This window comes from Neoarius graeffei, chromosome 8 (assembly GCF_027579695.1).
Source record: "Neoarius graeffei isolate fNeoGra1 chromosome 8, fNeoGra1.pri, whole genome shotgun sequence".
Taxonomy (NCBI): Eukaryota; Metazoa; Chordata; class Actinopteri; order Siluriformes; family Ariidae; genus Neoarius; species Neoarius graeffei.
The window spans coordinates 68,869,045-68,896,247 of record NC_083576.1 but is presented as its reverse complement, the minus strand read 5'-3'; the positions used below and the strand labels follow the sequence as shown (position 1 = coordinate 68,896,247).

The 27,203-nt window shown below is 42.9% G+C and overlaps 1 protein-coding gene across 1 annotated transcript; it reads right to left on the bottom strand.

The window, feature by feature from the left end:
* Positions 1–1,864: 1,864 nt before the first annotated feature.
* On the bottom strand, positions 1,865–26,246 carry grxcr1a (glutaredoxin and cysteine rich domain containing 1 a). Its single transcript, XM_060927007.1, has 4 exons — positions 25,839–26,246; positions 9,964–10,203; positions 8,367–8,432; positions 1,865–2,044 (listed from the first exon to the last, which is right to left on the bottom strand). The coding sequence occupies exons 1-4, from the start codon at positions 26,244–26,246 to the stop codon at positions 1,865–1,867; spliced, it is 894 nt and encodes a 297-aa protein (XP_060782990.1).
* Positions 26,247–27,203: the final 957 nt, after the last annotated feature.

The window sequence follows — 27,203 nt, the reverse complement described above, 5'->3', positions numbered from 1 at the left end:
TTTAGTCTGTAATGCATGCTAATTTCCATTTATTTTGCTTTCAGTCTTGCCTCCAATTATTAAAATATATGCCTCCTTACTGAAATTCAGGCACAGTTTTGCTGGCTACATTAAAAACTGTTCTTACACGGACTCCTAGCTTGTTTGTTGTTGCTAAATTCAGTAGTGTATTCTCTACACTTTAATAAATGGTTGATTTAGACACACCCTTGATTTGCTTTTGATGTCGCTGATAATAATGTCAGAAAGAAAGGTATGCTACAGGTACACTTTTTTTTTAATTCCCCAGGCTACAAATATTGAATGTTTAAAGGTCCTTAAGGTCCAGATTTGTGTATTTAAATCATTTTTAAAGATAAACTACTTCCAATAAGGTATGTAACAAGTGCTCTGTAATAACACTTGTTTGTAACTGGAATGGTAGTGATGTTCACCTTTGTTTCGTAGAGTTTGTTTGGCTTTGTTGACAGGCAGCAACACATCTTATGTAAAGGCCATATAATATATATATATATATATACTATTTTGTTGATGCTTTTCTGCGTGATACTTAATTACGATGCTCTAAAACAAAACAAAAATATCACTTTTAATTATTACTCCCTAATGGTCACCTATATAGTTTCATTTCAGACCCACCCTCTCAGAAAATAAAGTAGATTATTGTACCTTTAGGGGTGTAATGGCTTGTCACTGAGGCAGTACCCTCTAAGGTACTTATTTGTACCCTTTATATACTGCTTGGGAACATATATGTACCTTTCTGGCTCAAAAAAGGTACACATGGTTACCTTGAGGTCCAATAATGAGCCTTAGGGGTTACATTAGTGTAGATTGTAGCTTGTGGGAGAGAACTGGACTCCTACTGTACCCCTGTTTCTGACCGTGCATGTACTAAAATGCAGGGTAATAATAATAAATCAATAAACACGCAGATTAGAGATCTGATAGTGATCTAGAGTTGTGTGTGTAATGTACATGTCTACGCAATGCATGAGCTAGATCCTCTCTGGGCCCTATAAAAATGTGTAAAAACAAAACAAAACTGTAAGCAGAAATGTTAAAGTGGGTCCCATGGGTCTGCAATTCTTTAAATTTAGTACAGTGGTGGAAATCACAACCCATCATTATCAAAGTTATTATATTTACTATTACGCTCTTATAATTAGCAGCATGTTCATTTCATTACTTCGTTGAATTAAATTCAACTCAAAAACAAGTCATGTATAAATAAATAATGTCAAGTTCAGGATTAAAAACATTATAGCGCTGATATATATAAATTCAAGAATATTAATGTAACATTTCAATCATGAGATTCATATTTGAATACTTGGATTACGATCAGAAAGCGTAAAAAGATTTTCATTTAAAGTTCAAGGTCTCTGGCTGCAAAAGAAATTGAAGCCCTCTGGGTTAGTGGATGGATCCTATGAGCTCACACAGCAGACCAAGCTGCAGATGTTTATTCAAATCTTATTCATTCATCATGGCTCGTAATCAGCTGAATTTTAGCTCGCGATGCTCTGGGGTTACAGAAAGCGTGAGCTGTATCTGTGATTTCCTGGCAACGTTATAGTGTAATAGGACCCAGGCAATCTGACTACAGACTGGAAATGACTGCTGTTGTGGAGTATTAAATGACCTGATAAATGAAGCATCACAAACACACAGTGACATCGAATAAAGTGAAAGAAGAATCAAATGCTTTCTTAAAAACAACATTTATTAACAATCCCACCAGAGGAGGAAGAAATGTAGTTGTCTCGTTATCTGTTTTTTTTCCTTGTAGTAACAGTCCTTTACATGGCGAATGGTGGATGAGAAGAAGGAGGGTGGATACTGAGGGAGGTGTGCAGGCACTTTAGTGGGAGCAGCTGGGACACGGTTGAAGGCCGTTCTCGTTGCATGCAGTGCACTTGAGGGCTTTGAATGAGTCCGTGAAGCAGTTCCTGAACACGGACATCTTGCTGCCATGGCACATAGAGCAAGGCATGAAGGCAAAGCCGCCACACGTCTGGCATGTGTGGGGGTGCTGTACCCTCTGTGGAGCAAAACACACACACACACACGAGAGAAAAGCAGGTGTGAAAATGAGGGGTACTTTTATGAGAGAACTGGTGCAGGTTTTTCTGAGAGCCTGAGTCACACCAGTGCATGACATGACTCATGAATAATGAATGGATATGTGTGAAGCTTGGGAGAAGTCTTCACCCCAGAAGGATAGGAATATCTGACAGTTTTGACCTTGGGGAGACATTTTGCTCATCCCCATGAACAAAACTCCTGGAATGAAGTTCAAACAGTAGCAGCAGACAGGGAGATGAGGAAGAGCTCTGTGAAGGCCATGAGACGTGAAGCAGATAGGTAACAGAACAAAACATGAACAAAAACCACACAGAGACCGTTTTCTGATGTTCTGAAGAAGTCTATTTCCAAAGTAAGACCCGAATATTTAGCTGATTATGACCATATGAACGATTATGATACATACAGGACACTTCTTCGATGGAATAAAAACATGTATTCTATTCCCTTCTAGCGGGTTTTATTCATTTGGTTTGATAGCATGCAATATTGTTAGCATATCGCTTATCCTATGTGTATTACGTCACTCTACCCAATGGAGAATGAGTGTTGAATGTGGTTTACGATATTGCATGGTTGTCAAGACAACATGATGTCACACATCGGAGACGTAAAACTTCCGCGCTAGAAAGTAACTGTGACAATTTGTAAACGAACATGGCTGCCAGGTTTGCTTTGTTAAATACGGAAGATTTTGAGCGAATTTTGAAAGAGAACGATGTGTTGAACACCCGAAAGGAACGTGTATGTATAATAATAATAATAATAATAATAATAATATTGGCTGGGTGTTTTTTTATGGTATATCAGATATATTCCATTCAGCTAACTCGTCTTCAACTCGTTCAATATCATGCTAGTTGAATGGAATATATCTGATAGACCATTAAAAAATCCAGCCAATATTATTTACAGTGGTGCTTGAAAGTTTGTGAACCCTTTAGAATTTTCTATATTTCTGCATAAATATGACCAAAAACATCATCAGATTTTCACACAAGTCCTAAAAGTAGATAAAGAGAACCCAGTTAAATGAGACAAAAATATTATACTTGGTCATTTATTTATTGAGGAAAATGATCCAATATTACATATCTGTGAGTGGCAAAAGTATGTGAACCTCTAGGATTAGCAGTTAATTTGAAGGTGAAATTAGAGTCAGGTGTTTTCAATCAATGGGATGACAATCAGGTGCGAGTGGGCACCCTGTTTTATTTAAAGAACAGGGATCTATTAAAGTCTGATCTTCACAACACATGTTTGTGGAAGTGTATCATGGCACGAACAAAGGAGATTTCTGAGGACCTCAGAAAAAGTGTTGTTGATGCTCATCAGGCTGGAAAAGGTTACAAAATCATCACTAAAGAGTTTGGACTCCACCAATCCACAGTCAGACAGATTGTGTACAAATGGAGGAAATTCAAGACCATTGTTACCCTCCCCAGGAGTGGTCGACCAACAAAGATCACTCCAAGAGCAAGGCGTGTAATAGTCGGCGAGGTCACAAAGGACCCCAGGGTAACTTCTAAGCAACTGAAGGCTTCTCTCACATTGGCTAATGTTAATGTTCATGAGTTCACCATCAGGAGAACACTGAACAATAATGGTTTGCATGGCAGGGTTGCAAGGAGAAAACCACTGCTCTCCAAAAAGAACATTGCTGCTCATCTGCAGTTTGCTAAAGATCATATGGACAAGCCAGAAGGCTATTGGAAAAATGTTTTGTGGATGGATGAGACCAAAATAGAACTTTTTGGTTTAAATGAGAAGCATTATGTTTGGAGAAAGGAAAACATTGCATTCCAGCATAAGAACCTTATCCCATCTGTGAAACATGGTGGTGGTAGTATCATGGTTTGGGCCTGTTTTGCTGCATCTGGGCCAGGACGGCTTGCCGTCACTGATGGAACAATGAATTCTGAATTATACCAGCGAATTCTAAAGGAAAATGTCAGGACATCTGTCCATGAACTGAATCTCAAGAGAAGGTGGGTCATGCAGCAAGACAACGACCCTAAGCACACAAGTCGTTCTACCAAAGAATGGTTAAAGAAGAATAAAGTTAATGTTTTGGAATGGCCAAGTCAAAGTCCTGACCTTAATCCAATGGAAATGTTGTGGAAGGACCTGAAGCGAACAGTTCATGTGAGGAAACCCACCAACATCCCAGAGTTGAAGCTGTTCTGTACGGAGGAATGGGCTAAAATTCCTCCAAGCCGGTGTGCAGGACTGATCAACAGTTACCGCAAACGTTTAGTTGCAGTTATTGCTGCACAAGGGGGTCACACCAGATACTGAAAGCAAAGGTTCACATACTTTTGCCACTCACAGATATGTAATATTGGATCATTTCTCTCAATAAATAAATGACCAAGTATAATATTTTTGTGGGCGGCACGGTGGTGTAGTGGTTAGCGCTGTCGCCTCACAGCAAGAAGGTCCTGGGTTCGAGCCCCGGGGCCGGCGAGGGCCTTTCTGTGTGGAGTTTGCATGTTCTCCCCGTGTCCGCGTGGGTTTCCTCCGGGTGCTCCGGTTTCCCCCGCAGTCCAAAGACATGCAGGTTAGGTTAACTGGTGACTCTAAATTGACCGTAGGTGTGAGTGTGAATGGTTGTCTGTGTCTATGTGTCAGCCCTGTGATGACCTGGCGACTTGTCCAGGGTGTACCCTGCCTTTCGCCTGTAGTCAGCTGGGATAGGCTCCAGCTTGCCTGCGACCCTGTAGAAGGATAAAGCGGCTAGATGAGATGAGATAATATTTTTGTCTCATTTGTTTAACTGGGTTCTCTTTATCTACTTTTAGGACTTGTGTGAAAATCTGATGATGTTTTAGGTCATATTTATGCAGAAATATAGAAAATTCTAAAGGGTTCACAAACTTTCAACCACCACTGTAAGTGGGACAAGCTGGAAGAAGTTAGTGAGAAAACAGACCCCATGTGAAAACTGACTACAGGCCCTGAATGGGGTTCTAGAATAGAAAGATATAATTAATTCTCTCCAGTTTATTTACAGTTATTGAGGTAAAAAGACACGTGTATCTCTGTATGGCTTCTTTCCATGTTATCAGACACTAATAATAACAGTATGAAGCTGTCAATGGCAAAAACAAGTGGTTTGCTTTGATGCAGATGTTTGCCCCGTAGGATTACAATACATAGCTGTTTTGCGGTTGCCAGTTAGAGCATTCTGACTTAATACTGACCGATTTCAATCGTTCATGTCCCTTGTAAATATATGGATCCAAAGAGATGGGAAAATAGGGCTCAGGATTAAAAATCCCAGGATTTTCCTTTAAGGTTAGGGTTATATTTTGTGTGTGTGTGTGTGTGTGTGTGTGTGTGTGTGTGTGTGTGTGTGATCTTTCATTAGCTGAAGCAATACTAACATTATGCATTATTCACATGACATTTATTGAGCCAATCCATAATGTATGACAGTTTACTGTTGTATCTGTATTTAATCATATCATAACTCGGACCTCCGTGTTCTTGTCTCACATCGTGACTTGTTTTCTTTTGCAAAGATCACTGTTAGCTACTGTAACAACTCTGTTCCTGTATTGGATTCTACGTCACTTGGGATAAACGCGTCTGCCAAATTAATGCATTAATTAATAAGCAACACTTTAATGGAAGCTTCCTTAAGGATTCTTTGGCTAATTAAGAGTTCTTAGGATTTACTTTTAATCCTGTAACCATCTTAGTAATGCTCTACATAGAACTCCATCGAGGCTCTAGGAGATTCCCAATGCTTAAAGAGAAACTAAAGCTAATTAAGGTTGGACATTGTTTCATTCATTCAGCTTCAGTAAGTGCCATATCCTGGTTGGGGCTGTGGTGAATCCAGAGTCTATTCCAGAAACACTGGGCACAAAGAGGGAATACACACCAAATAGGATGCCAGTCCATCACATGCCACCCTGCACACACACATTTAAACACTCATTTACACCTAGGGGAAATATAGAGTGGTGGCATGGTAGTGCAGTGGTTAGCACTGTTGCCTCACAGCAAGAAGGTTTTGGCTTTGAGCCCAGTGGCCGACGGGGGCATTTCTGTGTGGAGTTTGCATGTTCTCCCCATGTCTGTGTGCATTTCCTCTGGGTGCTCCGGTTTCCCCCACAGTCCAAAGACATGCAGGTTAGGCTAACTGGTGGCTGGGATAGGCTCCAGCTTGCCTGCAACCCTGCACAGGATAAGTGTTTACGGATAATGGGTGGATGGATGGAAATTGGTGCCATTGGTGGGGTGTGGGAGGAAACCGGAGAACCTGGAAGAAATCCAGGTGAACATGCAAGACTCACACATGGACAGTAACCAGAGGGTAAATTTACTGAGGAATCAGAATCAGGGACCCTGGAACTGTGAGACTGTAACGTTACCCACTGCACCACCATGAAGCTCAGGGATCTTTTTAAATTTATATAATATGTTAAATTTATTAAGTTTAACATGTTTCTCGTGAATGTAATTCTTCCCTTTTCCACCAACAAGGTTCTGGTTCACATACCAAATTTTGAACTGGTTGGAGCATTTCGACCAAAAATAAATTGGTTCAAAAGCTGAAAAGTTGGTTCCCAACTGGAACCAAAAGATAGCTAATGTTTTTTCCAGTGCAAACCGTGACAACATCAATGGGCATGTCATTAGTTTGGAGAGTTTCTACGTCTTCTTATCATTAGTATTTGGTCCCTGCTTGTTTTTTGGATGAAAACAAATATCTGGAATAACAGAACAAAAGCTCACAGGTAATCAACGCACTCCTCTAACATCTTGCTACTACTGTTTACTTCTGTTGGGCATTGTGCAACACCCTCCACTGACCACACATCCTGGAGTACAATGGTTCTGTTCAAAACTGGTGAAAATGCTGGTTTGGGCTGGTTCGCTAACTGGCACCAATGTTCAAAGAATCCTGAACAGAATCGGTTCGAGAACCCATTCCCTATTGGTCAAAAAGTGGTAACTGAGATAGTGAATCCACTATACTTAAGTACAATTGGAGATATTTTCTGCTCCATAGACAGGATATAAATCTTACTGGCCATATATACTATATGAAAAGTCAACAGTCTTCAAACACCTTCGACTAAAAGTTCATGATTAAACCACAAGCAATAAATCTAAGTAAGGAATAAATATAAGTGACCTGAGGACTATGGAACTTTTAATTTTAATAGAAACAATCTGTGTGAATGTGAGTGTGAATGATTGTTCATCTCTGTGTTAACCCTGCGATAGATTGGCTTCCTGTCCAGGATGTACCCCACCTCTCACCAGCTGGGATTGGCTCCTACTTCCTCCATGAGCCTGATGGATAAGTGGTAGTGTTGTAGTACTTGAGATTGGTCTTGGTCTCAAGACCGGTCTCTAGACCACTTTTTGAAGGTCTCGGAATTGACCGCATTTTTACTCGAATTTGTCTCGGTCACATAGAGGACTCGGGATTTTATTTCAAGACCGGTCAAGACCACAACTGTGGAGATTTCATTAAATTGCATGTGCTTTATCTGATTTATTTGTTAACATAGTTACTGTGATTGGATGTAAAACTTCCTGCTTCAAATGCAACCAATAATGTGACTCATTGCTAATTTGAAATTTTTCCTCCTGTTAATGGCTGTCACTCCTCCCAACCCCCCTTCACACACACGGGTCTGGTTCTGGTCTTGATTTGGTCTTGCACTGCTTTGGTCTTGGTCTTGACTGGATCTCAACCCCTCAAAGTCTCGGTCTTGTCTCGGTCTCTATACACTCTGGTCTTGGTCATGACTTGGTCTCAGTTTTTTTTGGTCTCAGTCATGACTTGGTCTCAGGTCTTGACTACAACACTAATAAGTGGTATAGATGATGGATGGATGGATGTATGGATGGATGGATGGAAACAATCTGAATCTACCTGGGGTAAAAGTCTTGATCTTGACCTTAACACTATTTAGGCATCTGCGGAACCATATGTTTGTTTTTGCAATTGAGTCTCACACCACCTGACTGTTCTATCTTCAGGCTTTATTGGTTTACTTTAAGCACAAACGTAAAGTCTCATTCGGATGTCAGCGCAGCTAGTAAAAACTTTGATATAACGGTTGTTTCATCTTTTTCTTCTTTAATGGATATTCAGAGTCTTTTTGTTTTGTCTGTTGCACCAACAGGCATTAAACATAATATACCAGGTGTTTTGACTGGCAGTGCATGCTGAGGGTCATAAACTATATTGACTTACAAGCAAACTGGACGTGTGTGTGGTGTTTTGGTGTGAAATTTAGTTCACATTTTACCTCAATTTTGGTCAGGAGATCTTGCAGTTCTCCTGATTCATTCATACTCAGTATTTTCTCTGCACCCTGTAAAAAAAATAAAATAAAATAATAATAATAATAAGCAGAGCTTTGAACATATGTATAAAAACATATGTGTTTTTATACATATGTTCACTGCTTTTATGTGAACATATGTGTTTTTATACATATGTTTCACTGTAGGGCACAGTGATATATATGTATATTTTTATACATATATAAGTCAAAGTCCTTCCCGCACTATCCATGGCGCCGATCTCCATTTCGTAGTCCTCTGCCTCTTGCCTATATTACGTAGCTAGGGTTACAGTGGGAGGCTAGTCCTCTGGTAACCCCGAGAGTTTGACTCCCCACTCACATCTGTATTGCAGCGTGCCTTGCCAGATGGCAGTAGGCACCATTTTTATGATGGTCTTTGGTATGACCCGACTGTGAGTAGAACTCACGATCTCCCGATCAAGAAGCGGACATGCTAACCACTAGGCCACTGCACACAGTGTTATACTTTTCCTGATATGCATTTCATATACAGTATACCATCATGGCAACGATTAAGCCAAATTTAATTATATTAATAAAGGATGTCACGCCCAACATGGCCATGCTGGGGGTGCGCACTGCCCCTTTTGAATAGTAAACTTGAACTTGGCTGTTTCGCTCCCTCCAGTCTGAAGGGGGAGCTGTCTAGTACTGCAACACCTGTGCTAGACAAGGCCAGGAAGTTCAAATATGGGCCCAAAATTGGCATTCAGGGGCTGGCTGCTGGCTTTGGGGTTTGGTTGTGTTTGTTGTCCTGCTACGTGGAGGCCCTGCACGGGCCGACGGGAGCAGGTTTCTTTCTTTTATTCTTCATTTATCCCTAGAATTTATATATTAATAAAGTACGGGTTAACCTGAACAAACGGTGTGGTCTCCTTTTATGTTGTGCCTGCTTTGAGCCAAGTGGTCATGACAAGGGAAAATTATATATTATGATGCCAGTTAAAAGGTTTTGAACACCAGGAATATCTCATCTCATCTCACTGTCTCTAGCCGCTTTATCCTGTTCTACAGGGTCGCAGGCAAGCTGGAGCCTATCCCAGCTGACTACGGGCGAAAGGTGGGCTACACCCTGGACAAGTCGCCAGGTCATCACAGGGCTGACATATAGACACAGACAACCATTCACACTCACATTCACACCTACGGTCAATTTAGAGTCACCAGTTAACCTAACCTGCATGTCTTTGGACTGTGGGGGAAACCGGAGCACCCGGAGGAAACCCACGCAGACACGGGGAGAACATGCAAACTCCACACAGAAAGGCCCTCGCCTCAATTCACCAAATTTTCTCAATTCACCAAACCTTCAATCATAAACATTTCTTGATTCACCGATATTCACTTTAGAGTCATTAACATGAGATCATTGAAACAAGCTCAAATACTGGGTGTTCAAAAACTTCTGACTGACTATAGTCATATCTAGTTATGATAAATATATTTGTATGATCTGATAGTTCTTTATCATGTAAACACACAAACATAGGGGCAGAATAAAAGCAGAAGTCTCACAGTTTGTAGAGAGAGCACTGACCCCCAGGTAGTGTCCATCGATGAAGACTACAGGGAGGGAAGGGGGCTCTCCTACCCGTCTGCAGCGCACCTCCAGCTCTTTGCCATACTCACTGTCCAGAGCAATGTTCTTCTCCATGAACTTCACCCTGTGGTTCTGGAAAATCTTGCGCACCAGCTCGCAGCGTTCAAATGTTGTCCTGACCACACGGAAACTGGTGGTGTAGATCACAATCCGGCCAAACTCCAGAGTCAGCTCGGGCTACCAAAAGAGGTGATTTCAGCACATTTAATCTAAAGCCTAAAATTATGTCCCTTTCTAAAATATATGACATATATTTATATGCATTCAAGAACATGTTCTGTAAAGCTGGTCTGGGTGATTCGATGATCAGGGTGCCATGATATTGCATTTACAAATATGAATGTAATGTAAAAATAGAAGACATGTTAAGCATAGGTGTATGCAGGTTTCAGATAAATAACCTACAAAATCTATAGTACTTCAACAGAAAAAAAAAATACTGGCTGGCGTTGAGTGGTATATCAGATATATTCCATTCAGCTAGCATGATATTGAACGAGTTAAAGATACGTAGCTGAATGGAATATATCTGATATACCATGAAAAAAGCCATTATTATTATTATCCATCCATCCATTATCTGTAGCTGCTTATCCTGTCCCACAGGGTCGCAGGCAAGCTGGAGCCTATCCCAGCTGACTACGGGCGAAAGGCAGGGTACACCCTGGACAAGTCGCCAGGTCATCACAGGGCTGACACATAGACACAGACAACCATTCACACTCACATTCACACCTACGGTCAATTTAGAGTCACCAATTAACCTAACCTGCATGTCTTTGGACTGTGGGGGAAACTGGAGCACCCAGAGGAAACCCACACAGACACGGGGAGAACATGCAAACTCCACACAGAAAGGCCCTCGCCGGCCCCGGGGCTCGAACCCAGAACCTTCTTGCTGTGAGGCGACAGTGTTAACCACTACACCATCATGCCGCCATATTATTATTATATATACATTCCTTTCAGGTGTTCAATGTGTCTTTCTGTTTCAAAATTCTCTCAAAATATTCCATATGTAATGAAGCAAAGCTGGCAGCCATGTTTGTTCACATATTGTCACAGTCGCTCGCTAGCATGGAAGTTTTACATCTCCGACATGTGACGTCATGTTGTCTTGACAACCATGCAATATCATAAACCATATTCAGCACTCATTCTCCATTGGTTAGAGTGATGTAATACACATAGGATAAGCAATATGCTAACAATATTGCATGCTATCAAACCAAATGAATGAAACCCACTAGAAGGGAATAGAATACATGTTTTTATTCCATCGAAAAAGTGTCATGTATGTATAATAATTAACAATACGTCACAGCTCACCATAATTACACTTTACCTTGAAGTACAATAAATAAAAAAGTTTCCAAAAACTTATTCAAAATACTTGGATTAATATCGGAAACTATTTAATGCTAGAAACATCCTTTTCCATGAGTCATCCGTTATTAAGTGATGAGAAATCTACATTTAATTTTGTCCCACAACATTCACTCAACCCCGTTGCCTGAACACATTCACTCTCTACCATAAGTCACATACAGTATTCAACAGGAAATTGCATCATATGAATTTCCTGAAGATCATGGGAAGAAGAAAAGTATCTTGTGATATTAATTGATGAGCTCTCTTAGGGTACGCTGACACTTGCACGATTCCGTGGCACGCATTGGCACGACTCGAGTCGTGCCAGTGCACAAACTAGTCGTAAACTGGCGTGAAGTGTGCGTAAACCCGTCGTGACTGCGTGCCATGTCGGGACGAGAATTTTGAAATGTTCAAAATTTTGGTCACGACAAAATTTCGCGACCGGGTCGTGAACTATGCACAAACTGTTCGTGATCTCGTCGTGAACTCGTCGGGACGATGCGGGAGGATGCGTGCCAGTGCGTGGAAGTGCGCACCATGCCACGACTGTCACGAACTGCCACGAATAGTTCACGAACAGCTCACGTCGAGTTCACAAGTAGTTCACGACATGTTCACGAATTGGTGCGCGTCGCAGCGTGGCCGTGCCTTCCCACTGACACGGTCACGCATTGATGGCACGAGCAGTTCACGACTAGTTTACGCACTTCACGAACAGTTTGTGCATGGCATGAGCAGTTCACGACGAGTTCACGAGCAGTTCACGAGCAGTTCATGACTACTGTGCGACAGTGGCGCTCGCGTCGGTGCGGGGGTATATATAGGGCTTCCCGGACACTTCTCGCCATTCGCAATTTTTTTTCTTGCTTTTTTCTTTAATGTCTTTTATTTTCTATTCCTTCATGACTTTTTTTGGGGGGGGAGTTTCGTTTCTTTTATTTCAAAAATGGAACAACTGTGGATGCAGCTCATGAAGCTACTACCATTCTTTCTTGCCAAGGGACAGCACCAGCAGGGGACATGTAGTAATGTGACAGGTAGTCTCGCTGATCCTTTGCATCCTTCTGGGTATGATGGCCGGTTAGAGGCAGCAGCCCCTGCAGGTGTCGGTCAGTCCTCCATCCACCAGGGATCAGATCATGTGTGTCCGGATCTTCGCGGTCCACTTCTGAAATTGCGTGTGGGTATCTGATGAGGATGAGGTTGTGCATGACACAGGCGTGCCCAAGTCGGCACGACACCGTCCGAATTGTGCAAACTCATCGTGCCAATGCGGGAAGTGCGTAAACTATGCGCAAACTATGCGTGAACTCGTCGTGCCAGTTCGTGAATGTGGACGGGCACGCATTCGTGAACTCGTCGTGAACTATGCGTGAACTAGTCGTGAACAGTGCAGGAGCCTCCCAGTTCGTGCCCCAAAATGGCATGACTTGCCACGACAAAATCGTGGCCAAAAGTCGTGCTGTTAGGGTTTTGCTGGGATTCGAACCTGGTTCGTTGGTGTGATGATCCAGCAAACCCCCACTAGGCCACCAGGGGAATGACTCAAATGCAGAGGCGTGAGGCGGAAGTAGAAAAAGTAACAAAAGGTTTATTTATACTATGTACACTATATACAATCCAGGGCAAAACAAAAAAACAAAAACAAAGAGTATAATTCAAAAAGAAAAAGGCAAAAATGCAAAAGCTCAGAAGATCCACAAAACACAGTACAAAGGAAACTGGAGATAAACATAACAGCACAAAGACTCCGAGGACTGAACTCAGGGGTATAAATACACAAACTAATTAAGGACACAGGTGAAGATAATTAGGACTAACAGGCAATTAACAAAAAAAACACAAAACACAGGAACAGTGGCGGCCTCTAGAGGCCAAAATAAATATGACATGAAAAGGAAATAACAGCGGCCTCTAGAGGCCAAAACAGTCCAAGTCCTAACAGGACCCCCCCCCCTCTAGGAGCGTCTCCTGACGTTCCCAGGGCGATCCGGATGGGCCGAATGGAAGTCCCGACACAGTTCTTTATCCAGGACATCCCGAGCAGGAACCCAGCAGCGCTCCTCAGGACCATAGCCCTCCCAGTCCACCAGATATTGCAACCCGCCGCGGACCCGGCGGGAGTCAAGCAGGCGATGCACAGTGAACACAGTCTGCCCCTGGAAGATGCGGGGGGGTGGGGGGTTCCTAGGGGCAGGGGCATACGTAGACGTCAGTACAGGCCGCAACAGGGAAACATGGAAAGTGGGGTTGATCCTCAGAGTCTGGGGCAACTGGAGCCGGTAGGAGACAGGGTTCACCCTGCGCACCACCTTGAAGGGGCCAATGTAGCGAGGAGCAAGCTTGCGGTTCTCCACCCGCAGCGGAAGGTCCTTAGTGGACAGCCAAACCCGCTGCCCAGGGCGGAAAGTGTGTGCAGGTCTTCTGTGGCGGTTGGCCTGAGTCTGGTTGGTTCTGGAGGTCTGTATGAGGGTCTTCCTGACCTTGCTCCAGGTCTTGCGACACCGTCTCACATATTGGTTGACCGAGGGCACCCCCGCGTCCTCCTCCTGGTCCGGGAACAGAGGTGGCTGGAACCCGAATTGGCACTGGAATGGCGACAGCTTGGTGGCCGATGACTGCAGGGTGTTGTGGGCGTACTCTGCCCATGGCAGCCAGGTGCTCCACGATGTTGGGTTATCCATAGCCAGGCCTCGCAGGGTGGTTTCCAGGTCCTGGTTGAGCCTCTCCGTCTGACCATTGGACTGTGGGTGAAACCCAGAGGAGAGGCTGGCAGTGGCTCCGATGACCTTGCAGAACCCGTGCCACACTCGGGAGGAGAACTGGGGCCCTCGGTCTGAGACGATGTCCTGTGGAAGACCAAAGACTCGGAAGACATGATTAAATATAAGTTTCGCTGTTTCAAGAGCAGAGGGGAGTTTGCACAGAGGTATGAAGCGGCAGGCCTTGGAGAATCTGTCAACAATGACCAAAATGACCATGTTACCTTGTGACTCAGGGAGACCCGTGATGAAGTCGACTGCCACGTGGGACCAGGGACGCCGGGGAATGGTCAGAGGATGCAGGAGACCCTGGGGACGCTGTCGTGGGTTCTTGGTTCTGGTGCAAACCTCACAGGACAGGACAAATGACCTTACTTCCTGCTCCATGTTAGGCCACCAGAAGCGTCTTTTCAGGAAGTCCAGGGTCCTCCGAGCTCCCGGGTGGGCGGTGAGAGGGGAAGAGTGACCCCACTGGAGAACCTTGGCCCGGGCTTGATGTGGGACGTACAAGAGGCCCGGTGGCCCCGTCCCAGGACCGGGGTCCTGGCGTTGGGCTCGTCGAACAGCCTCCTCAATACCCCAGCGGACAGGGGCCACAATCCGAGACACCGGGATAATAGGCCCAACTTCATTCTCCCTGTTAGTGGCAGAGAACAGCCTGGACAGTGCGTCAGGTTTGGTGTTCTTGGAGCCGGGACGGTACGAGAGGGTGAAGTCAAACCGACTGAAAAACAGGGCCCACCTAGCCTGTCGAGGGTTCAGTCTCTTGGCTTGCTGGAGGTACTCCAGGTTCTTGTGGTCAGTCCAAACCAGGAATGGATGTTGCGCTCCCTCCAGCCAGTGCCTCCACTCCTCAAGGGCCAGTTTGACCGCTAGCAATTCTCGATCCCCCACATCGTACCGGGACTCCGCAGGACTCAGGCGGTGGGAGAAGTAAGCGCAGGGGTGCAGCTTTCCTTCCGAACGTTGAGAGAGTACCACGCCGACACCACTGTCCGAGGCATCCACCTCCACGATGAATGGTTGGGAGGTGTCCGGGAGGACCAGAATGGGTGCCGTGCAGAAGCGGGCCTTGAGGTCTTTGAACGCCTTTTCTGCCTGAGGAGACCAGCCATAAGATCCACCTGTCCCTTTGGTGAGGTCTGACATGGGTGCTGCCACAGAACTGAAGTTCCTGATGAACTTGCGGTAGAAGTTAGCGAATCCTAAGAACCGCTGAACCTCCTTAACGGACTTGGGAGTAGGCCAGTCCCGGACGGCCAGGGTCTTGGCAGGGTCCATTTGGAGTTGGCCTGTCCGTACAATAAATCCCAGAAAGGAGACCTCGGGAACATGAAATTCGCATTTCTGGGCCTTGGCGAACAGATTGTTCTGCAGCAGCCTCTGGAGAACCTGGCGGACATGGTGGCGGTGCTCCTGCACGGTCTTGGAAAAGATAAGGATGTCATCGAGGTAGACAAAGACGTACAGGTTAATCATGTCCCTTAAGACGTCGTTGATTAGGGCCTGAAAAACAGCTGGTGCGTTGGTGAGTCCGAAGGGCATCACCTGGTATTCGTAGTGCCCAGACGGGGTGTTAAAGGCAGTCTTCCACTCGTCTCCCTGTCGGATACGGATGAGGTGGTATGCGTTCCGTAGGTCCAACTTGGTGAAGACGGTGGCGCCTTGGAGCAGGTCGAAAGCAGTGGACATCAGCGGAAGGGGATATCGGTTGCGCACAGTGATCTTGTTCAGGCCCCTGTAGTCAATACATGGTCGAAGCCCCCCATCCTTCTTGCCGACAAAGAAGAAGCCGGCACCAGCAGGTGAGGTGGAGGGTCGAATGAACCCAGAGACCAGGGCGTCTTTGAGGTATTCCTCCATAGCCTTGCGTTCTGGCTGAGAGAGGGAAAACAGTCTGCCATGAGGAGGGGTAGTCCCAGGGAGCAAGTCGATGGCACAGTCGTAGGCCCGGTGCGGAGGAAGAACGGCGGCCCTGCTCTTGCTGAATACCTCCTTGAGATCCCAGTACTCTGTGGGAACTTGAGATAACTCGGTGAGATCAGGGGGCTCGGCAGGAGACACAGGAGAGCTAGAGAGCAGACAAGAGGCATGGCATGCAGGGCCCCATTCCACAACCTGGCTTGTTACCCAGTCTATGCGAGGGTTGTGGCGAGTAAGCCAAGGAAGGCCTAGAATAACTGGGAACTCAGGTGAAGGAATTAGGTGCAGGGATATTTCTTCCTTGTGACCTTGAGACTGGAGGAAGACTGGAGAAGTAACTTGAGTGACTCTTCCATCACCTAACGCTTGGCCATCGAGGGCAGACACAGACAGAGGGACTTCAAGAGGTGCAGTAGGTATATCGATGCTTTGGGCGAAGTGAATATCCATAAAGTTCCCAGCCGCCCCTGAGTCTATCAAAGCTTGACAAGAGTGGACAGACTCACCCCAGGAGATGGAGACCGGGATGTAGATTCCTTGGCCAGGGAGTCCGGGAGAGAGGGTAGGCCCCGTCACAACCCTCCCTCGGCTGGACGGGGAGGTCCTTTTCCCAAGAGTTCGGGACATGATGCTCGGAAGTGACCAGGCTTGCCACAGTAGATGCAGCACTTGTCCCTCCTTCTGCGCTCCCTCTCAGATGCGGAGAGGCGAGTACGACCCACTTGCATGGGTTCTGGACAGTCACTGAAGGAGGTAGACGGTCTCCAGGTAGAGGTAGGGAGGCTGGGGGGGCTCAAGGCTTGGTGGCGTTCTCTCATCCTGTTGTCCAGACGAATAGCATGTGAGATGAGGGTTTCGAGGTCACTTGGGCATCCAATAGAGGCCAGACCGTCCTTGATGGGGTCAGACAGACCATGGTGGAAGGCTGACACCAGGGCAGTCTCGTTCCATCCACTTACTGCTGCGAGTGTTCGGAACGAGATGGCGTAATCTGCGACGCTTCCTCCTTGCTGGATGGACATGAGCTTTCGGGCTGCGTCGGTACTGATGTCTGCCTGATCGAAGACCCGAAGCATCTCTTCAGAAAACAGCTGGAAATCAAAGCACTCAGGTCCCTGTCTTTGCCAGATAGCAGTAGCCCAGGCTCGCGCCTTACCAGCTAATAAGGTGATCACAAAGGCAATCTTGCGGCGATCCATAGTGTAGGTGGTAGGCTGAAGCTCAAAGGTGAGTTGACACTGGGTAAGGAACTCTCGGCACTCACTGTGCTTGCCGTCATACCTCTGTGGTGCAGGAAGGCTGGGTTCGCGAGGTGAAGAAGGCAGCATGGCAGGAGGCACTGGAGCAGGAGTGGGAGCTGGATCAGGAGCAGGAACTGGATCAGGGGCAGGAGATGCAGGCAGAGATGTCAGCTGTGCCAGGGTTTTCCCAATTTGCTGAAGCAGTTCCTCGTGGCGAGCAAGGGCCTCACGTTGGCTGGTGAGCGTACGTCCATGGTCGCTCCGAAGCGTGTCAAAGCTGCCATAATTCCCTGAAGGTTGGCCGGGTAGACAGTTGAAGCAGCCTCTGCTGAGTCGGTCATGACGGAGTCTTTCTGTTAGGGTTTTGCTGGGATTCGAACCTGGTTCGTTGGTGTGATGATCCAGCAAACCCCCACTAGGCCACCAGGGGAATGACTCAAATGCAGAGGCGTGAGGCGGAAGTAGAAAAAGTAACAAAAGGTTTATTTATACTATGTACACTATATACAATCCAGGGCAAAACAAAAAAACAAAAACAAAGAGTATAATTCAAAAAGAAAAAGGCAAAAATGCAAAAGCTCAGAAGATCCACAAAACACAGTACAAAGGAAACTGGAGATAAACATAACAGCACAAAGATTCCGTGACAAGAGGACTGAACTCAGGGGTATAAATACACAAACTAATTAAGGACACAGGTGAAGATAATTAGGACTAACAGGCAATTAACAAAAAAAACACAAAACACAGGAACAGTGGCGGCCTCTAGAGGCCAAAATAAATATGACACGAAAAGGAAATAACAGCGGCCTCTAGAGGCCAAAACAGTCCAAGTCCTAACACGTGCAAGTGTCAGCCTAGGGTTAGAAAGTGCTACTATGTTTCCTCAATTATAGTGTAATTTTAAGTCATTAGAAAGTCCAAAATGAGTAAAATGCAGCAAATCAGCAAAGAAACCTTGTCAACAATAATATACTGTATGTTTAGGCGCTGCCTCAAAGTGGAGCTCCAGATGAGTGTAAAATGTGTTATTAAATAAGCCATTATTTAAAAAAAAAAGCAAATTAAAAATAACCGCTGGATAAAAACCCATCTATCTTATGTAAATAAAGATACAAATTTTGTTGTCTGGTGATTAAGTGTTTATGAGATACATTGCCTTGCACTTACAATCAGGTTTCCTGTGGTAATACACGTTCATATGCATGGATGTCACATGGTCACAAAAGCCATCAAAAATCAGGCTGATACATTCCCATATTCTCAAGTATGAAGCTTCACTCCGCTATGAAAACATTGTTACCGGAGATGATTTTGATTCAAGCAAATGGTTAAATGCATGTTTTCTTTGATTCAGTGTTAATAAAAAAGCTTCAAAAGTTTCATTTTTAGGAGTTACGAAGACTAAATAATGCAGTAATCATGGAATCATCCTTCTACTGTTAAGAGCACTACACAAACATTTCAAGTTAACCCTTTGATGCAAAACATGGGTCAAAAGTGACCCGGCTGAGTTTTTATCTTCTATATCTTTGCAATAAATTAATTCCATCATTCAGTATTCAAGGTATTCCTCAATTAACTTGTTTTTGATCATCATACATCCTTATTTTATTTTTTCCTTCCTTACTTTTTGAATAAAAACCCTTTTTGTATCACTACCCTTCTAATGCACAACATGGGTCAAAAATGACCTGCATTCATTTTCCAGGTTATTTCATGTACGGCTGAGTGTTTCTATGATATACTTTTGAAATAAATTCATTTTGTCATTTACTTTTCCAAATATGCAGTAAATATCTTATTTTTGTTTAGCACAAATCATCATTTTTATTTTTCATTTCTTAAGTTATGAACAAGCACAGCTTTTGTAATTCTACATCAAGTTTACACACATGGGTCAGAACCGACCCGCATGCATTTACTACAGCGTTTGGTGGGAACTGTGAATTGTGCTTGTGTCAGACATTTCACAGCTCAGCACAGCGCCCTTTGCCCATCTAATACATGGAAGTAATGTTTTTCAATTGTTCTAACATTACCTTAGAAAAAAATTGATCATGTTTAGGTTCCCTTGAGAGTGAGTAGATTACTTGTCAGAAAGTTACAAGTAATTACTATTAGCTACCAAGCTGTTGACATATTCTACTTTAGTTAGCTAATTTTATTGTAGTTGGCTTAGCTAACTACATAGTTAATAAATAAATAACTGGCCCCATTCACTGCTAAAGTAATTACTTGAAACAAATTATTATTATAGTATTAAGACATTTAATTTTAAATCGCACTTGGATGACCCATGTGTAGTAATATAAAAAGTATTTTTGTTCATAAAGTAGGAAAGAAAAAATTAAATTAATGATTTGTGGTCATTAAAAACAAGATATTTAAAGAATACTTGGAATATTCAATCATAAAATAAATTGATTTCAAAAGACAGAGCAAAGAAAAACTCAGTCAGCATGAAATAACCTGGAAAATGAATGCGGGTCATTTTTGACCCATGTTGTGCATTAGAAGGGGTGTGCATATGTTTTGCATCAAAGGGTTAACTGAACGGTGCCCTATGACAAGTTGCCGTCCTCTTACAGTGTATTCCCACTTCATGTCCAGTGTTCCTGGGATAGACTCCGGATTCACTACAACTCTGACCAGGATAAAACTCTTACTGAAGATGAATGAATGAAAAAAATTAAATTGATTCATTGATCAATGACTAAACAACACATCACAATCAAAATACATTAGATAGATAGATAGATAGATAGATAGATAGATAGATAGATAGATAGATAGATAGATAGATAGATAGATAGATAGATAGATAGATAGATAGAGTTTAGCCCTATTTCCTCATACGTGTAATAAATTCTTTCATTTTGGTGTTGCAAGAATTTATGAGATTTTATAAGCCACTGGGGTTGTGATCACATTTGTACTTCTAGCACATCAAGTCATGTGTTAAAAAGTGTGAATCAGATCTTCACACTTCACACACACACTGTAGTGTGTAAGATACTAAAAATGTGCATATGCCAAACTGTGACTGGTAAGGCAAATGATTAGATAGATAGATAGATAGATAGATAGATAGATAGATAGATAGATAGATAGATAGATAGATAGATAGATAGATAGATAGATAGATAGATAGATAGATAGATACTTCTAGGATTCGGGGTACATGTTGCGTCTTTGAGATAAACCTTTTGTTATTTTCCACAAAAGAAATCTTTATTGGATCAGTTTGGAACAATAATGCAAATTATGACGAACTTTCACCCATAGCAATGCTTGATGTACATTTTAGACCCAATTTATCCATAAAACATTCACTAAATGACTCCCTCCCCCCGCATTATTGGCTGTCTTCGGCTCCTGATTCGTACATTTAACTTGCATAAATATGAAGTGATTCAGTCTAACAATCTGTTTTTGGGGGCTTATTCTATTAACTGTTATAAAAATCAATTCCATAGGAAGTCTATTTTCTGTATTATGTGAAATTTCAGTAATAAATTTTTTTTTTTATCCATCCCAATGTTCTTGTCAACTCTGTTATAACTCTGTTATAAAACCGCATAAAATCCACAAAGACTTTTAATAATACGCATGACACCTGCACCGAGAGATTTCACTTCCTCTGGCGGGAAACTTCAGAAAGGCTGTGAGGTATGTTATGTTTCTTCTCTCATTAATTTGAGCAAAATGTTGAGGGTACACCAACAGTAGATTAGTTATTTGTCAAATCTGTTATTGTGATATTGGAGTGAATCTCTAATTAAATTTTTTTTTAACGGCAATAATATGATTAAAATCCATGAAATTCTGTTTTTATACATGCCATGTGGTAGCTAGTTTGAGGTTAGCATGTGGAGTTAAGACACAAAATTGGGGAGGGGGGATGTGTCAACTCTGCTATTGTCAATTCTGTTAATGGATTGCCTGGTTTACCGATAACAGAGTTGACGATGACTGACAGAGTCAACACTTGAAACCAGGGCTTTGAACCGGTTCAAGGAACGAAAACGAAAACCGGGAACTTTTTCTATTTCACATGGAACAGAAACGAAACCAGAAACTTTATTATTTTTTATGTTCCGGAACAGAAACGCTTATTAAAAATAATGGTAACCGGTTAATACCGGTTTTTATTTCGTTCCTCAAAGTTTCCGTAGCCTACAAATAAAAAAGCCATTCTCCTCCTGCGCAAGTTTCTATGACCCGCTGGGGTTCACTTCCTGTGTGACGTTCGCTGACTGAATGGAGAGAGCGGGAGGGTGGACTACTAGTGAGTAAGTGCATTACTGAGTGTCTGAGCAAAGAAGAGCCTGAACGATGCAACCTCCCTATTGGCTGTTTGTAAAAATGTATCAGTTGTTGCCCTTCCCACGGGAATCATCGCGGGCTCGAGAGACGAGACCTGACGAGTTAGTTCGTTGGTAGCAGAACAAAATGTCTGGACACAAATCGGGTTTTCAGAAAAGGAAAGAAAATAAACGGAGGGTCGAAAATACAAAAAAGGAGGCAGAAAATGCAAAACGAGTTTTAAGGTAGGACAAATGGTTACTTTTCTGAGGCAGCCCGCCGTGGCTGCCTGCAGCCTTATTTATTATAGCCCATTTAGTTAAAATAGTTGATATAAAATGTTTATAGTTATAGTTATGTGATGGTTGTCCTGATTTAGACTGTTGTTTTTTTTTTTTTTTGTTTGTTTGTTTTTTTTTGGGGGGGGGGGGGGGGGGGGGGGGTTGCGCGATGTTGCACCCGGGTCCAGATTAGGGCAGAACCGGCCCTGGCTACATTTCAGGTGTAGTTTGTTTTATGTATGTATGTACTTGCATAGATGTGTACTTGGTCTTCCAATATGGCGCCTAACAAAATCTCGCGGCGCGGTGACGTCATGCGGTAGCCCTCTATAGGGCCTGACTAGCCTTTGGTAACACACTAAACGAATTCTCTTTCATTTTTGGCACTTTTTCTGTTTGTGTAGATGGGAAGACATACTGAGAATCCAAATCACCAACATTTGAAATAATAATTGTTTTGAATTATTTCTTGTCTTATTTAATGAAGGTTGTAATAGAATTAGCCTACATTTGGCTTAAGCTGGATGAGACAGAGACATAATTTTATAGCCATTTGTTAAACAGCTGACAGGGAACGTAATTAACCGTTCCGGGAACGAAATTTTTTTGTTCTAACCGGTTCGGGAACGTCTATTTAATGGTGGAACCCAAAACCGGAAACGTTAAAATTCTGTTTCTGTTCGGAACGAACCAATAGGAAAAAAATTCCGGTTCAAAGCCCTGCTTGAAACGTACCCACAATTATAGAATGGGCCATATACATCCATCCATCCATCCTTTATCTGTAACCGCTTATCCTGTTCTACAGGGTCGCAGGCAAGCTGGAGCCTATCCCAGCTGACTATGGGCGAGAGGCGGGGTACACCCTGGACAAGTCACCAGATCATTGCAGGGCTCATACATGCATACCTTTACCTTTATTAATCCCAAAGAAAAACGAACAGATTGCAGCAGCAATCCAAAACAGTGGAGCGTACAAGCAACTCAGAACATTCAGCAATTCAGAAAATTATTCATATTAATAAAAAAAATATCCATCCATTATCTATATCGCTTATCTGTCGCTGTCATGGGAGGAAGCTGGAGCCAGGGCTTCTTTTCCATCTTTTCCATATTTCAACAAGACAATGGAAAACCAACCTCACCACCATGAAACATGACAAAACCTCATTTGTGAGACTGGGCTCATGTTAAATTGGAATATTTTTAATGGACTTAACTGCATTGCGCCCACACAGCACTGACAGTGGAAAGTGTAGAACAAACAGTAAGGGCTAATCTAGTTTCTGATTGCCGAATAAATGCATGCCAACTGATCTTCCATTGATCACTAAACCCTGCTGGACTCTGAGAATACTCACTGTTTAATCACATCAGACAAGTACGGTGTGATCTCTGACTAACAGAAAGCTGTACTCAGACATCAGTGTGCTTCTCACCAGCTTTTCTTCTGAAATATTGGTAGCTTCATGAATATTTATTTCATTCTATCAAGATATTCACACATCCAACTATCTCTGTAGTGCAGGTGGATTTGAAAGTGTCACTACAGTCTTGAAAAGAGGAAATCTTTCTTTCTTTCTTTCATGAAACACTGCAATACAACCAACAAGACCATTTATAATAAATCTTTTTCTCACTATTTCACTGTTGAAGGTCTGACCTTGGTGCATAGTAACTCTGCCAGGAGCTTGAAATACATTTGACTGAATTTATTTCAGTCCCTGAAGATAATAACCTTCAGGGTGAAGAGAATTTTTTCATCTTTTACTGTAATTTCTGCCCCTAGTTTAGTCAAATTTTTCAATTTTTTTTGAAGGAAATGTCTTTAAAAGTGGTGCATCCCATCCAGGGTGTATTCCTGCCTCACTCCCAGTGTTCCCAGGAGAAGCTTTGGATACACTGCAACTGGTGACTGGGATAACACATATACTGAAGATGTTCGTATGTTAAGAGTCCAGTTTGTTGGACTGGGCATTGACAGTCCTCTTGTTGATAAAAATGATGTCTTTCAATGTGTTGGAGTGTTAGTTGAACCACAGATGAGCAATTATTCTATCCACATTCACTGGATATGAGCAATCGTGCGCTCTGATTGGTTATTCTTACTACTAGGCTATCAGCTCATATACTGTGAATAGAGAAAAATAAAATGGCGGAGCGTTTTGCTGAACCAACTAAGGGCAAAATAAAAACTCTACTCGAAAACAAAACCCCCAAAAATACAAAAAAAGCAACAAAATATGGAATGAAAGTATCTGATGGTAAGAACGTATCTTTTTTTTTATTTTTCAAGAATTATTATTATAGCATTTTTCCCAAATTGCTACTGTCATTTTGCTAGTTTGTTTACATTCTAAGCGGAAATGATTTTGTTGAATGCTTTGTATAAAGTTTTTATTTATCAAATTTGCAAAAAATAAAAATAAAAATGCTTTGTTTCTCAAAATCCAGTGAATGTGGATAGAATAAAACAGTTATTCCACTCAATCTTGTCGTACATGGATACTCGGTGCTATGCGCCTCGTCAGCTATCAGTTCATGTACGACTTGATTTCGTGGAATAATTGTTATTTATAATCCTTTACACGTGTATTTGCAAAACTCCACCACTCAGACGTTTTACTTGTCAAATCAGTGTCTAATGAAGTTTACTCAGTTGTAGTGATGAAATTTAATCAATACATTACAGCTGGGGTGCCTCATGAACATGCCTGTGTTATTCAAACTTGCAAAATCTCAAGAAATTGTTTGGGAAATCCACTTTTTTGGGGGTACATTTGATATATTAATGGTAACATGAATATATTTTAGCTATAAACCAAATATACAAAGTAATCATTTACTGCCCAGATAAATCATCTCATCTCATTATCTCTAGCCGCTTTATCCTTCTACAGGGTCGCAGGCAAGCTGGAGCCTATCCCAGCTGACTACGGGCGAAAGGCAGGGTACACCCTGGACAAGTCGCCAGGTCATCACAGGGCTGACACATAGACACAGACAACCATTCACACCTACGGTCAATTTAGAGTCGCCAGTTAACCTAACCTGCATGTCTTTGGACTGTGGGGGAAACCGGAGCACCCGGAGAAAACCCACGTGGACAGAACATGCAAACTCCACACAGAAAGGTCCTCGCTGGCCCTGGGGCTTGAACCCAGGACCCTCTTACTGTGAGGCGACAGCGCTAACCACTACACCACCGTGCCGCCCCGGATAAATCATAAAAAAATTAAATAAAATTTCATGACACTTTGTGCTTGGACACTGTGACGATAGTACAATCTACAATGAAACACCTAGAGTTTTACTTCATCACAGAAAACATATTCTGGTCTACTCTATCATTCATCTCTAATTTCAACACATTAAACTCAATACTCCAGAAAATGCTTGAACTAACCCCACAAATCCAACTGCACAAAAAGTGAACGTGCGTTGAACTTGATATCCGACAAAAGCCATTGAGAGTTCAGTGAGCAGAAAGTGGAAGTCAGGGAAATTCATTAAGCTGATTAACTTAGCCAAAACACTTAAGGATATCTCTCATTAATCTTTCATTGTACAATGACCTCATGCTCTGAGACAGCTCGTTTGTCCAGCCAGAGCATATGAGAGCTAGAGAGGACGCATAACCAATCACTGGTCAGGAAGGAGACTCTGACCACCATTTGAGGATACCCGGGACAGGTGATTCTTTAAAAAAAAAATTTGCTCTACTGAGTTGTAGGAAACTGTCTTTTTCTCTATGAAGCCCTAACACATTATTAGGTCAAACTGAATTCAAATTCTGTTCATATTGGGGTGAGAAAAGCAAGAAGAGTTTGTGAAATGAAATATTCAGGTGGTTCAGTGAGTACCTTTGGGTCATCAACTCTGCTGTAGAGCATCCGTTCAATCTTTGTGTTTAAATTACTTACCTCAGTGACTTTGGTCATGTTGTCGAATACTATTTGACCAGCACTGACTTTGTGCTTGACGCCCCGCACTGTCCCATTCTTGCTTAGGATGTTGACCCGTTTGGTGCTGAATACTCTGTCCTTGTCCTTGGCTCCAGCATACAGGAGCAAGTCGTCTGGTTCGCTTTCACTGTCGTCCAACTCAGAACCCAGGTACACTGCAATGTGACCATTGGGCTCTCCATTAGTGGATGGCGTGCTGGCCCGCTCCACTTCCGAGCTACTGGTGCAGTCCGAATCCAGAGAGTCAGACGGCCCGTCATCTTTAAACATCTCTTTCAGAACCCGGCCGCTGCTCCCTGAAGCCACCCTGAACCTCACCCGCTTCTGGGGCTTCGCACCCTCCACTGATAACAAAGTCCCCTCCATTGCGTCTCCAAAACAGCTTACATCTTCCACAGAATGTTGCTTTAATCCACCGGTTTCTTGAGCACGTAAACAGGGTTATCCTTTATTTCTCCATATTTCCCAGCAGTGTTTAATGGTACAAAATCTCCAGGAAAAGGCTGAGTTCTGAGGCACACTTCAACAGCCTCATTGCTAGTGTTACTGAGCAGGTTAATAATGCATGCCTGTGTGCCATGGTTACTGAGAAAACAAGTCATGACGAAACCGATCATGCTCTTTAAATTTTAATCACACTTTGAATTTCTTTTTCTTTTTCAGTAGAGTTGAGACAGTTGTCTGGGTGGTTTGAAGGCATTTTTTTTTTAAATGATCATCTCCCTTTTAAGAAACAGTTTACGTGGAAAAGTATTATTGGATTGTGATGGACAATTTCAGCTAAGAGACTCTCAGCTTATTTATAGGCTATAGATGCATGTTTTGAGTGATGCATTGATTTTTGTTTTATTTCATGAACTTATTTTTAGCCAGTACACATCAGGTTACGTGATCCTTTACAGGTAGATGAGAAAGGAAAGGTTTTATATATGTTCATGCATTGTTCTTTTATATCTGCAGCATCAGAGCAGCCTTTTATGTACATGTACCACTTACTGAAATTAAATTGGGCCTACATCTACACACCTGCTGCACAATGACAAATGAGTGCCATATGGAGAAACTGAGCTGTTCTCTTATTGGCTGCTGTTTACCTTCATGACCCTTCTTGTGCAACTTCTGGCAGACGAACGCCACTCAGGAGACCCTTAGAAGCCACTTAATACTAACACCTGGTTTGGATCACAGGTGGTGATATGGCTGTCTGGACATGTGATACATCAGGTGTAAATGAAACAAAGTCATTTCACTGGAGCACGTCATTGTACGGGTTTCCAGTAAAGCCAATGGAAACGTCAGGTCTTCAGTGAAAGTTCTTCGAAA